Source organism: Podarcis tiliguerta (assembly GCF_965153285.1).
Source record: "Podarcis tiliguerta genome assembly, chromosome: 4".
Classification (NCBI taxonomy): domain Eukaryota; kingdom Metazoa; phylum Chordata; class Lepidosauria; order Squamata; family Lacertidae; genus Podarcis; species Podarcis tiliguerta.
The window spans coordinates 52364730-52378704 of record NC_139537.1 but is presented as its reverse complement, the minus strand read 5'-3'; the positions used below and the strand labels follow the sequence as shown (position 1 = coordinate 52378704).

At 39.3% G+C, this 13975-nt stretch overlaps 1 protein-coding gene across 11 annotated transcripts in view; it reads left to right on the top strand.

Moving 5' to 3' along the window:
* The window catches only part of ERG (ETS transcription factor ERG), a 112927-nt gene that overhangs the window by 96786 nt on the left and 2166 nt on the right, over positions 1-13975 (top strand). For 6 of the 11 annotated variants that reach the window (XM_083438700.1, XM_083438696.1, XM_083438699.1 and 3 more), the window contains 7 exons: positions 1351-1502; positions 5620-5823; positions 6605-6685; positions 9792-9863; positions 11970-12038; positions 12676-12732; positions 13245-13292. In XM_083438700.1, the coding sequence (XP_083294826.1) occupies positions 1351-1502; positions 5620-5823; positions 6605-6685; positions 9792-9863; positions 11970-12038; positions 12676-12732; positions 13245-13292 (683 nt within the window). The remainder of the gene's footprint in view (positions 1-1350; positions 1503-5619; positions 5824-6604; positions 6686-9791; positions 9864-11969; positions 12039-12675; positions 12733-13244; positions 13293-13975) is intronic. The other 5 variants (XM_083438701.1, XM_083438703.1, XM_083438704.1 and 2 more) reach the window with 3 other exon arrangements.

Genomic DNA, 13975 nt, shown 5'->3' with positions numbered 1-13975 from the left:
CCACTGCACATGTGGGGTTCACTTTGCAGTCTCTGGGGCTGGGACCTCTACTAACTTGTCATTTTCCTCAGTTGATTATAAAGGTAAAATTCTTGAGCACATGCTTCTGGATTCCAGGGAGAAATGCTAATTTAGTCTTTTCTCTGTTTATATTCAGTTCAGAGACCCACCCTAGCAACTCCCAAGAAGTGTGCCAAATACTGATTGCTACCACTCAATCTTTTAAAGAGTACACTGAAAAGTGTTTATTGTACTTTTAATGCACGATTGCCCATGACAATAGGACAGACTGAAACTGATGATATATACTTCATTGTTGCAGGAAGAAGTTTATATCTTTTACATTCCATTGTTGTTGTTTTTCCAGAGGAAAGAAATAATGTAAATTTGTACAACGATCTAAAGCATGTTACTAGCAATGCTTCTCTTTTAAATTATTCAAAATCATTTTTATTTATGAAAACACAGTAACCAGACTGCACTGTCCATTTGGGTCTCATCAACATTACCAGTATTGTTATTTAGCCCTTACCCTTTTTCTTGAGGAGGTGGGTGGGTAACAGTAATTTTAAATAAAAGTACTGCATGTCTGATTTTTTTTTAAAATGGGATGTTGTCACATGTAATTCTGTTTCGACATATGGCAGCTTCCATGCTTGCAGTTTGCTCTAGAATTAATGTAATCTGCTTTCATTATTACTTTCTTTGTTACTGTGAAAAACCCAAATGATGTATATTCTTTACCATTACTCCCATCTTTTTGAAGGCTTGGTTCATAAGCACTCAGTGTATGCATATCTCTGTATTGGTAGGAGTGGTGCATAGCTGGAAATCCTTTCTCAAAAAGGCTTGCCATATTACATCACTTTCAGGTAGCAAATATACCAAGACTTTGAGAAGAGCTGAGTACATTAACTCTAGTCTGAAGTTTAGGCCAATTTGTCTCCAAATAGCGTGCTTTTTTATGTCTGTTTTTATAATGTATTTATGCTGATTTGCAATTTTTTTGTGGTTTACTGATTTGTGCACCAGTGGAGAAAGACAGTATGCATATTTTTAGAAGTTCAAGAGATGCAACAGTGAGTGTCCATCAGGCCTAAATCATATGCCTGCAAATCAAACTCCATTTCCATTTCCAAAAATAAAGTAATATGGAATCAGATCCTCAAGTTTTTACAGATCCAGCCTCCACCAGCGGAAGGCATTTTAGTATCTAAAGTAGACTCCTAGAACATCATTGCTTGATAGATAGATGAGAATTTCAGATCAGCATCTAGCAAAAATCCTCTTTCACTTGTGAACCTGCTTACTGAAAAGTATTATTCAGGAAATCTTAAATTGTTTCCTTAGGAATTCCCCTGACAACTGCAGCGTGGCAAAAGGAGGAAAGATGGCCAGCAACACAGAAAACGTTGGCATGAACTATGGAAGCTATATGGAAGAAAAGCACATCCCACCACCAAACATGACCACCAATGAACGGAGAGTTATTGTTCCAGCAGGTGAGAAGACAAATGTTTTTAAATAACCTTTTAAAACAGGGCCCGCCCAGTCATTAAACACAGCTGGCCATTCAGCTTAAACACCTTTAGTTCCACACTAAGTAGGAGCCTGGTGTACATACTTAGGAATATATCAGATGCAGCTTGCCCGGTGAGGTGGCACTGCAGCGCTAGCTTCCTGGCCATTTCATTGGTTGTAGGGGTGTTGTTGTACCAAGACGGGAAGGGAGAAGGTGTTGGAGAGATGTCAGAGAATTCTAGTGAAAACAGAAAAGGAAGCAGAAATTCATGCAGTTTGCTTGTTCATCCTGCAGTCTAGAATGGAAATCACTCAAGCCAATATGATTGGTATTCATACACATAGGTGTGTTTCAAAGTCTGTAAGTAATATGTAATTATAGTAATTACTTTTTTACATTGTTTTGATACTTCATTTACACTGAAATCAATGTAAGTTACAAAAATCATGTAAATAGGTAATGTATGTAACCTGCATTAAATAGTGGACAGTGAAGCAAATAGCATAATATTTGGCAGAAACTGAACTGCAGCAGAATGGAAATAGCACTGATTGTGATGAATACAGTTTGGAAGGGAAATCACTGCCTTCTGACATCCCTATAAAGGGTACAGTAATCAAGTTATGGATTGTGTGAGAGAGCCAGCCCACAAATAAGCATCTCTAGTCGTCTTAGGATTTTGTGAGAATAGGCAGACCACATAAGCCTTATGGCAGAAGGAAAGAGACATGAACTGATGAACTGCCAGTTGGAATGAACTGAAGTTATTCCCTAGAGCTCTTAAGGATATCAACACCCCATCGAGTCCAGATATATATCAACTAAATTCAAGCCTCCATAACAGCAATTTTGCATTTTCATAAACAGGCAATTAAATTTTTGATGAGTACAATATAAATTACTGTATTAGCTATACTGTGGTCAATTGTATCTTTTGTGGTAGAGCCCCTAGATCTAAAGCAGTAATTAGTACACACACATATACCTGCTGGCAAAAGATGTACAAGTAAATGATAATCTAGGATGGCTAGTGTGTTAGATATGGATGGAGGAACTAGTGCTCTGTTGAATTTTTGTTGAATTTCTGGCAGAAAAGTAGCTATTCCAGCTGATTATCACTGCTGGTAAACCTTGAACATCAAATGGGGTTGTTGATTCCTCTGTTTTATGCACATTTTGGAGAGTCAAAAACTAATCATAATATTCCCTTATCACTTGTGGTTTACATTGGTATATGGGGCTAATCTTTAATGAAAAGAAGATTGACCTTTACTCATGCTACTCTAAAAGGAATGTGTATTCTACTTCTGCTGCATTGCTTAACTTTCCCACAGTTATATAGTGACATGAATCTATAGGAAAATTAGATGTGGCTAAAACGACAAGTTGAAATTCTGTCAGTTATTTGTCAAGCTACACACTTGTTGCATAATCTTCTACACATACTCAGATAATGCTTTGCTAACAAACTGATTCAGTGGATGATAAAAAATGTTCTGAAACAAGCCACAAAGCAGCAGCACTTCCCAAGCAATCTGGTCCAAAAATGGGCCATTGATACATGTCCCAGTCTCTGAACCGTGAGTGATCATAAATAGCTTTCTTCTATCCACATCTGTCTTAAATACATTTGGAAATTGATGTAAATGTTGTTCAGGGAGCAAGAGGTCTGTAGGCATAAACAGCTGTTTGCTGAGCTGCACAAGAAATATTTGAGCAAAGTCCTGCTATCTGACTGCCAGATGTTTTTCATTTATACACAGCCATTACAGATTGCAGGATGATGTGGCAAATAAAAAAGAAACAGGGGGTGGGGGAGCGAGATTAATAGTTCACAGCTAAGCTGGGTCACTGTGCAGGGCCTGGTGTTCATATGTCTTGCTGGACCACTTCCATGAATTAGAAGAGAGTGACACTGAATTACTGTGGTTGCACTCGTGCCTGCAGAATTGGTTTCAGTGGAGGGCATTGGGTGACTATACCTCATTCTCTGGCTGTTAAGCTGAGGGGTACAGGAGAGGATCCATTCTGTCCCCAATGCTGCTCAATATCTGCATGAAGCCATTGGGAGCAGTCAGTAGAGGATTTGGGGTGTGGTATCATCATAAGTCTGATGACACACAGCTCTGTTTCTCTGTATCGCTCAATCAGGTGTGGCCATGCTTGGACACAGTGGTGGGCTGGATGAGGGCTAATGAGTTGAAGCTGAATCATAACAAGCTGAATGTTCTAGGAGTAGGTGGCTTCCATGCACGGGAATCAAGCAGTTTACCTGTTCTGGACAAGGTTGCATTCTTCTTTAAAGAGCAGGGGTGTAGTTGGGGCTGCTCATTGAGCAATGGTTGACACTGGGGCGAGGGGGTGCTGCTTGCAAAGGTCAGAAGATGATAGGCTATGCTTAAGAGCAGGTTTGCCAGGCTTAATATTCAGCAGGAAATGGATGACAGCCTTTTTGAGCTGCCAGACGAAACTGATGAGAGCAACAAAGTGTGGGTTGGTTCTAAGACACAGAAAGGTGGGAACCTGACAAGCCCATTAGATAAGCAGGGAAACTGGTGAATATATCTTTAAAAAAAAGAATGCAGCAGTGGAGGATTGGGCATCTGCTTTGGAACTAGTGGAGGCGAAAACTGAAGTCATTTTGGATCAAATTGTGGGGGTAATCGGGGGGGGGGGGATAATCAGTCTGAATTGCAGTTCTAAGAATTGTGATGGAAGACCTGTTAATGGCTTGGGATCAGTAGTCAAGAGATCAAGGGTAGGAAGTGTGCAAAAGAGGGAGCATCCTGACAACTTGCTTTCTGCAGGAGGACCACCAGCAACCGAACCCTGAATTCCATTTACTGTAGGGTGTGTGGACAGGAAAACAGCTGTGCACACCCGGTTCCTCAAAATTGAGAGGAGTGACTATTCCAATGACTTGGAAATGGCCCTACATATTTGATGCTTCCCTGTCTGACCTGAATGGCAGATTCCTCCTAGACAAAGGTTCCGTTGGTTCTTAGACATCATTGTTGGAGTGCTTCTATGCTTCTAATACAGGACACTATGGCTTCTTTCAAACTTTTTTTTGACCCTTGGCAAAACTTCAAAACCTATGGGTCAATATGATAGCTACTTTTTGAGGTCATGACCTGTGGGTGGTGTTTTCTGCCATTTTTAAAATTTATTTTTTACTATTGAACCACAGGTCACATTTTCAGCCACTTTTCAGGGCCTCCTGAATATCTAGATCTTTGTGATTTCCTGATTCCTGACTATTGAGAACTGTTCTGAAAACTAACTTCATGGTTGCATTTTAATTTGTGTTTGTTAAAATGTTAGCTTACTGGTTTTGCTTATTGATTCTCTTTTAAGGTTGTAATCTGCCTTGCAATCAATATGGAAAGTGGCTTAACAATAAATAAATGCAATTTATAAATAAATAATAAATAAATGGCATACCTTGAGTAAAGAGTACAAAGGGCTACAGTGGAAAGGGTAGTTAGTTCCACTTTAGCATAATGTCTTCTCATAATAGGCACTATTCAAGATACATGATGAGAAAAATGAATGCTCAGGCATGTTTTTGAAAGTGTGCCAACCACTCTGCCTCAGGCATTAGGTGCAATTTACATCCAACTGAATTCAGTAAAAGAGTTTCCATTGAGTTCAATGGGGATAGATGGCACGCATCCAATTTTCGCCTAAGTTTTGGTTCCTTTTGATGGATTAAACAGATTCCTGGGACGAACACACTGAGCCAGAATAATTAATACTGGCTTGTATTCAGTGTAGCACTAAGTAGTGCATTCCGATGGTGCAAAGATTTATGCTTATACACAAAATTTTACCCTCCTTTCCTCTCCCCAGCTGCCCCCTAAATCTCCTCTGGGTTTCCCCCCAATCATCCACATCAGATCTGGGAAGGGTAACAGAGTGTGCATGGGGAGGGGAGGGGGTGAAATCATAAACCCTTGTGCTAATGGAACAATTACATTGGATGCTACTCATTGTTCAGTAGTGCATTTGCTATGGGGGAGAAGCTCAGTCAGTTTTGTAGTAGAACTCATTCTCCATAACATTAACACAATGAAACTTTCTGCTTTTCAAAACAGATCCCACATTATGGAGCACAGACCACGTACGCCAGTGGTTGGAATGGGCAGTCAAAGAATATGGCCTGCCAGATGTGGACATTGTGCTGTTTCAGAATATTGATGGGAAGGAATTGTGTAAGATGACCAAAGATGACTTCCAGAGGCTAACACCAAGCTATAATGCAGACATTCTTCTCTCACACTTACACTACCTCAGAGAGAGTAAGAACCTTTTCTTTGTTGATGGCTCCCCCCCCCAAAAAAAAACCCCAATGTTTTGTCCGCTGCAATTTCTACTGTAACGCTTATTTCAGATTTCTCTTTCAAATGCTATGCTCACAGTGTTCTTTAAGCAGAGTTCAAATCAGGGAAATTTTAACTATTTTAGATATTACCAAAAATCAGTTCAAACATAATCTATATTAAAAAATTGTAATGTTTTTTCTGGTCACATGCATTTCCTTTTTTCCATTACTGAAATGATCATTCTAAATGAGATTATATACATAATAATTTGAAAAGAAATTCCAGGCATGATTTTAAATGTGTGTGCACAAAGGAGCAGTTTATAAGACTCTCGCAGAAATAGGGCTTGTATGATGTTAGGCTGAACAAAAGAGTCCCCTGAATATAGATAAAATTAAACTTATAAGCAGCATTCAAAAATGAGAGGAGGAGAAAGCGAATTTGTTATCTGTGGTATAGACAATGTTGCATAACTGAATAATAAAATGTCAAAGAACAATTTCTGTTTTTAAAAATCAGGCAGTGCAACACCAATATGACATTGTTTTTCACAGGCTTTCTAGTTGTCCGTACTTTCTACAATATTCTTAATTAAAGCCCTGCTTCCAGCATTATTATAAACCCACTCCCACAAAGAGCAGAATGAATTGATGCTAGACTGACCAATAAACAATCCTCTCAGGATAAAAGAAAATGGTTATTAAGATAATTCTGAATATATATTTTTAAAATTTTGGTGTTGCTTTTTGTTTTGTAGCTCCTCTTCCACATTTGACTTCAGATGATGTTGATAAGGCCTTACAAAACTCTCCACGGTTAATGCATGCTAGAAATACAGGTAATGCTGTCACGACTCCCCTCCCTATAGGCCATTTTTTTAAAGTTAAGGTTATCTATGTGACAAATGCATGCTAACTGTAAATTAAGAAAGAAAGGCAGGGTTTAAGAGTGTAATATGCTTCCTAGTATTGGTGGGAATTGCTTTCTCTCTCTCTTGCTCACACACACACACACACACACACACACACACAAGCCATACACAGATAAACCATTTAGGCTCAGATACAGTAATTGATTTGGATGAAGCTCTTCATGAGTTCTCTTAGAAGGAAATATGGCCTCTGAGAAAGAGAATATTCATGTACCTACATCCTTTTTTATGTGCATGAACACACACATGCAAGCACTCAGATAATACTCTCACTATTGCTTCTCATCCCAAGAGTGAAACATAAAAAAGAAGAAGAGCAGACATGTGTAGCCCAGCTGTGCCATTTCCTGTGGGAGATTGTTTGCTTGGTCTCCCTTGCTTGGAAAAAAGCCCCCATTTAAAGTAGCATGTTAGAGATAAGAGAGCACTAGCCTAGTCTGCTCCCTAATCTTCAAAATTTCTGTGTATGGGAGATCTCTATAAATCTATTATGCAATTGAACAACTTAATGAGAGAAGAGTGAAACAGATTGTTTGAACAAACAGCCATGGTGTACTCTCCAGCACTTTTGAAAGCATAGCCTGTATCCAAGCATAATTTAAATGTAGGGATCTGCATTCAGTGTCTTTGATCAACTGAAGCAGGTCTCTTGGTTTCCTGTAGCAGGAACAAATGTGTGCGGTATTGAGCTGCCCATCCAAAAGAGGGCTCTTTTAAATATGGCACACCACATATGGAATGCCCTTACTTAGGATGCCCACCTTGCAGCTGCACTGCCATCATTTCAGAGCCAGGTGAAAGTTGTTGTTCTTTCATTCTCCCAGGCCTTCTATGTATTTTCAGGCATTTGTGCCACTGCTAGTTTTTGGAGGTTTTGGCTCCCTCATTTGTTGTTTACTGATTCATTTTGTTGCATTGATGCTGTTTTTATTGATTTTTTTAAATGATAAATCATTTTTATTTGTAGCTGATTGATGGCCTCCCTGATAGCATCACTGCTGAAGGTGCAAGATATAGATGTTAAAATAAATATATCTTGCAAGAAACACTGAACTCAGTTGCCTATATCCCAAAGGATATAATGGAAGGAAAGTACAGGGAATCATGCTACACAAGAAGCTGCCTTATAGAGAGTCAGACCAGTGGTCCACCCAGCTCAGTGTTGTATATGCTGATGGGAGCAGCAGCTTCCCAGGGTTTCATATAATAAGTATTTTCCAAGCCTGCCTGGAATGAACCTGAGACCTTCTGCATTCAAAGCAGATACTCTGCCACTGAGCTATGGCCCTTCAATGAGCTATGGCACCACTCCGTTCCCAAACCATGTTCATACTGATGTAAGGACGGGGAACAAGCACCAGGGAAGCAGCCCATCTCCCCACTCTTGCAGAAGACCAAGAAGCATGGAAGGAATAAGTGTTAGTCCTTCACCTTCTGTTCTCTTATCACTTGTATGCCTCATATAGAGGCATCTTGTGCCAATTTTGTGGTTTGAGTTAGGTACCAGGCCACAATTTGGCCAGGATCTACTTTGTAGCTCAGCAGATCAGGTTATAACTTGGTGTGAAAGAAACTTCCCATTGGTTCTCTGTTTCTAGAAGTAAATTTGGTTCGTATGTGGGTTATAGGTAAGGAAACTAAAATCAAGCTCTTGAAATTGTGCATCAGAAGACAACGTAGATGTATGGAATTTCTGTATCTTTAATTTGATTAAATAAAAGTTTGGGATATCTCATTATCATGCCTGTGGGTTTTGATGACTTATAGTGACCAGAAATAACAACTCTATAAGGAATAGAAAGTCTCTTATTCTCTCTTGACAATGTTAGAAACTAATAGGGATTTTTCACTGTGATATTGTTCTTGTTACATCTGTATCTTCCCTATCTTCCACAATGGAACTCAAGGCAATGTATGTAGGTTTCCCGAAGGTCTCACATCTAGGCACTAATTAATATGCTTGATACAATTTTAAATAAATTGATATCACAATCCCCCTCTTTTGCTGTACACAAATGTCATCTTAGAACAGACATGATGTGCCATTCGCCTCACTGTATATTTTTTTTAACACTCAGCTATACATACCTCTGATTTTTTTTAAGTAATATGGGAAGTGAGCCCTGTTGTGCACTGCTGTTCTGTACTTCTGTTTTGTTATTAAATTTGTTGTTTTGTGGTTTTATTTTATAATTATAATTGCACACTGTACCTTTTTTAATTGTGATATATTTGTAACCTGCCCTTAGAACCATTTGACGAAGGGTGGGCTATGAGAACATATACATTACATGGATTTTCCAGTATCCCTCTTTGTTCATTTTATTTATTCAGTTTATAGCTCACTTTTCCTCCTAGAAGTTATGAGTACTGTATGTGATTCTTTCCCACTCCTCCTTTTTTATTTGAATCTGGGTCTCCATGGTCCTAGTCCAAAACTGAAACCACTACACTGTACATTCTACATGTAAAAGGAATAATAAGGACCTTGTATATTCCTTCCAACTCTACTTTCTTGTTGTTCACCTATTAGAATACTAATTTATCCAAGTCCATTTGACCCTGAAAAAAGTTTACCTTGGGTACAGCAGTTATATGTATTAAGTGATGGTTCTGTGGCTATATATGGCTTACCAGGCTTCCTCATTCTCCCTGAGAATAACCAGCTCATAGTGAGTTACTTCATGCAATAACTAGGGATATGCAGGGTGGGGAAAATAATTGATATGCCTGATAAACCTAACACTGACTTCCACAAAGACTGAATAAAAAAACAAAACAAAACAAAACAAAAAAGCTTCTAATTAAATCAGTTGAAATGTTACTACAGTGTCTTCTAATTGGAAAATATGAATATTTTTCTTTCAATGTACTGTCCTGATTTCAGCTGAATACCTGATAGATCAGATGCCTTCTCATAGTCCAACTCCAATGCACATATAGCCATAAGTTTTGTTCCAATACATATTGAAATGCAAAGTTATCCTTATTTCCGTTTTCTTCTTCTATCTAGGAGGTGCAGCTTTTATCTTCCCGAACACTTCAGTTTACCCTGAAACTGCACAAAGAATTACCACCAGGCCAGGTATGCAAATACACCATCCTATTTTCTCTGTCTGTCTGTCTGTCTGTCTGTCTATCTTTTTAAAGTGCTACAGTCTGGCTGGCTGTTCTTCCTATCCTGCTCTTTCCTCTTACACAGAAAACTAGTACTAGATATAAGACATATATAATTGTATAGAAGATGCCTCAATTATACGTGTTTGGGCATCTGATTGAGCATGCAAATGCTGTTCTCTGTGGACAGGAGGCAGAGGTGCACAAACAAACCCCATCCCTGGTGTCTCCATGCATGTTGGCCACCCATGGTCAATTTTTATTAAACAGGGAGGTTCTGCAGGAGGTGCTTACTCACATGAGTAGAATGTCTGGCCCAATCAGGGACTGGTTCCCAATCATGCAGAAGGTTTTATTTTAAGGTTTGGGTTAAAATAGCCACAGGTGTTGGATAGCTCAAGGTCACGAAAACACTAGACAGGAATAAAAGGAGAACGTGTTTTAGCACTGTTTGTAAACTATTGTGCAAGTGCTGGGGGAGGGGATCCATCCCCAATCTAGCAAGTGCTATCATACTACCAACCTTATTGTATGCTTGTGAAACATGGACCACTTATAAACACCATCTCCAACTCCTTGAAAGATTCCATCAATCGTGTCTTAGAAAAATTTTACATATCACTTGGGACGAAGAGTTTGGATTTGATATCCCACTTGATCACTACCCTAAGGAGTCTCAAAGCGGCTAACAATCTCCTTTCCCTTCCTCCCCTACAACAAACACTCTGTGAGGTGAGTGGGGCTGAGAGACTTCAAAGAAGTGTGACTAGCCCAAGGTCATCCAGCAGCTGCATGTGGAGGAGCAGAGATGCGAAGCCGGTTCACCAGATTACGAGTCTGCCACTCTTAAACACTACACCACACTGGCTCTCTAAGACAAGTGAACTAATGCCAGTGTAGTGAAAGAAGCAAAAATTACCAGTGTCGAAGCAGTGATTCTTCAATATCAACTTCATTGGACTGGTCATGTTGTTTGGATGCCTGATTATCATCTTCCAAAGCAACTACTCTATTCTGAATTTAGAAATGGAAAACATAATGCTGGTGGTCAACAAAAGAGGTTTAAAGACTCTCTCAAAGCAAATCTTTTAAAATGTAGTGTAAACACTGGCAATTGGAAAACACTGGTCTGTGAGCGCTCCATTTGGATTTTCTTTACCAAAGGTGTCATGGACTTTGAAGACGCTCAAACTCAGGGCGAAAAGGAGAAATGTGCTAAGAGGAAGGCACGCTTGGCAGACCTTCATCGTGATCAACTCCTGCCTGGAAACCTATGTCCCCACTGTAGAAGGACGTGTGGATCCAGAATTGGCCTCCACAGTCACTTATGGACTCACTGCTAAGAAGTTGTTCATGGAAAACAATCTTACTCGGCTATGAGTGATCGCCAAAGCAGAAGAAGGTTTTTAGTTGCTGCAAGAAATTCTACCATACAAATCTATACATGTTTGTAATGTAGGAAAGGAAGAAAAGATTCATAGTTGTCTATCTGGTGGCAATTGCATGTTTTTAATTCATAACTGTGAGCAAGATGTGTGTGCACATAAAGGATTTTGAATTTTCTTAAGAATAGCATAGGAGCCAACTCCTAGGGGCTGAGAGGGCTTTGCCCCCCCCCCCATAAAAGGTGATGGGCATTGCCATTCAAATGGTGTACATGCACCGTGTCATGTGATTATGTGGGGCAGGCCTTACTCCCCCCCCCCCCGTATTTCATTCAAGGTGGCACCCCTGGGACATAGATACAGAGCCTGCAGCTCCCTGGATATTGATACCCATCATTCCCAACTATGAACCATGCTGGCTGGGACTTCTGGAAATTAGAATTGGAATCCAACAACATCTGGAGAGCCACTGGTTCCGCACATGAAATTATTTTGCAGAGTGGCGATTAGACAGATCATTGCAGGAGTGATTTTGATTTTAGATTTCCTGCAGTGCAGCTATCAACCATGTTGAATAGTGTGTCATCAGGAAAATTACGTATTTCAGAAACAATCATACATGGAGAAATTTGACCTTTGGTAGTTCTTTCTAGCTCAAATATATTTGAGATAATTTCTTTTTTACACAGATATACCTTATGAACAGGCCAGGAGGTCAGCCTGGACAAGCCACAGTCATCCTGCTCCCCAGTCGAAAGGTAAAGCATCTTCTTTTTCTTTCATAACAGATAACATTACCTGGAAATGCCATAGCTGCTTCAGAAGAATTTGATTCTGACAATTAAATTTCAGGTGCAAACCAGCTTATTGAAGACCTTATATAAACAGGTTCAAATCATAGTTCATTTGTTGCTGTTTGGACTTTGGCCTGATTAGAGAATTAAATATCCATAGCAATTATGAGGATCCTTTCTTTAGCATCCAGAGTATAATATGTAACTGTGAATACGGATGTGATTTCATATACTATACCTGGGTATTTACTGTTTGTTTGATCTTCATCTGATCCTGGTCCATACCTTCCATGACTTTGCAGCTGTTTCATTTTAGTATACTATGACTTCAGAAAACTTCATAGATGTTTTGTATCATATTATGTAAGGGGTGTGTGTGTGTGTGAGAGAGAGAGAGAGAGAGAGAGAGAGAGAGACCGTCTGAAATGCTGAATAGGGCAAAAGTGGGGACAAGTTGGATAGTTGGAGGGGTGGGGGAGTCAATAGGGAATGCAATTACAAAACATGGGGATTTCAGCTTTCTTGATAGGGACTCAGGCTCTACAGACAAAAGCCACTCATTGCCTTGTTCTGGGTACTCAGTTGTGTTTTTCCCCCCTAGCAGCTCAAGCATCATCTTCAACAGTGCCCAAAACAGAAGACCAGCGCCCTCAGTTAGGTATGTCTACCTGCAGCTATTCCCCATTGGTATAAATCCCCTAAAGGGGCCATTTTGGGGGTGTGGGGAGGGATTGGACAGGGCAAAAAGAGACTTATACCTATTCCAAACCACTTTCAGCTCAGTCACATGACCTAGCACACGGTATAAGGCAAACTCCTCCAAGTTCCACCTGAACATAGTTTAGAATGGGGTAACTTGAGCTTTCTTATAAGTTACACCAACTTTCTATAGATAAGATTGTTCTGCCAGATGCAGCTCTATCTATCTTTAGCCAGTCAACATAATTCAAGATTAGTTTTGCATTGTAATATAGTTTAAAACAAAGATCTGTGTAGCATGTATTTCTTTTAATCAATATAAAATCCCTTATTTTTGCAAAATGTGCCAAAGCTGCTTAACCAGATTCTGATTATACACATTACTGTATAACCTATATTTGAAAAAAAGCTTTCTTAATATCTTTACAGCATTTTGGTTTATGTGTCTCTCTTTTTTTAACCTTTCTCTAGATCCCTACCAAATTCTTGGCCCAACCAGCAGCCGTCTTGCGAATCCAGGTAGGAAAAATAGTACTGCATTAGGATGTTTATCTAGAAAATTCATATAGCAAAGCACATGGAAATTTATTGCACACTTAACACCAGCGTGGTAGAAATACATCAGAGATGTGAAACCTTTGGTCCTTCAGATGCTGTTGGTCTCCAGCTCCTATCAGTCAATTGCAAAGGATGATGGGAGGTATAGGCAAGCAACATCTGGAAGACTACAGACTCTACATTCCTAAAACAGATATTGTATTCTTCTTTCTTTCCTTTTTAAACACCATTAGATCTTCACAGCATATTACATCATCGTAGAAACATAACATATTGTTACTGATAGATGAAGTTGGCATTGTCAAAATCATGAGTGACCTTAATTAACTGACTAAAAGCTAACAGGAGCAAATAGGGAAATAGAGGCATCTAAGAAGGTCATCATCACAACTAACCCACCCATGTAACTGATTGAAAGAGGTTTGCAACATAACAATGTTGGCTACTGCTTGAGAAAAAGAAGTAGACTCATATAAGCAGTAACTTGGTGCCTTAGATCATTAAAAGTTAATGACAACAACCAAACCTAATTGTATCTTGCACTGGTAAGAGATGCTAAGCAACCCTAACACTATTGCCATTATTATTATTATTATTATTATTATTATTATTATTATTATTATTCTATTAAATCCAGTGATTGG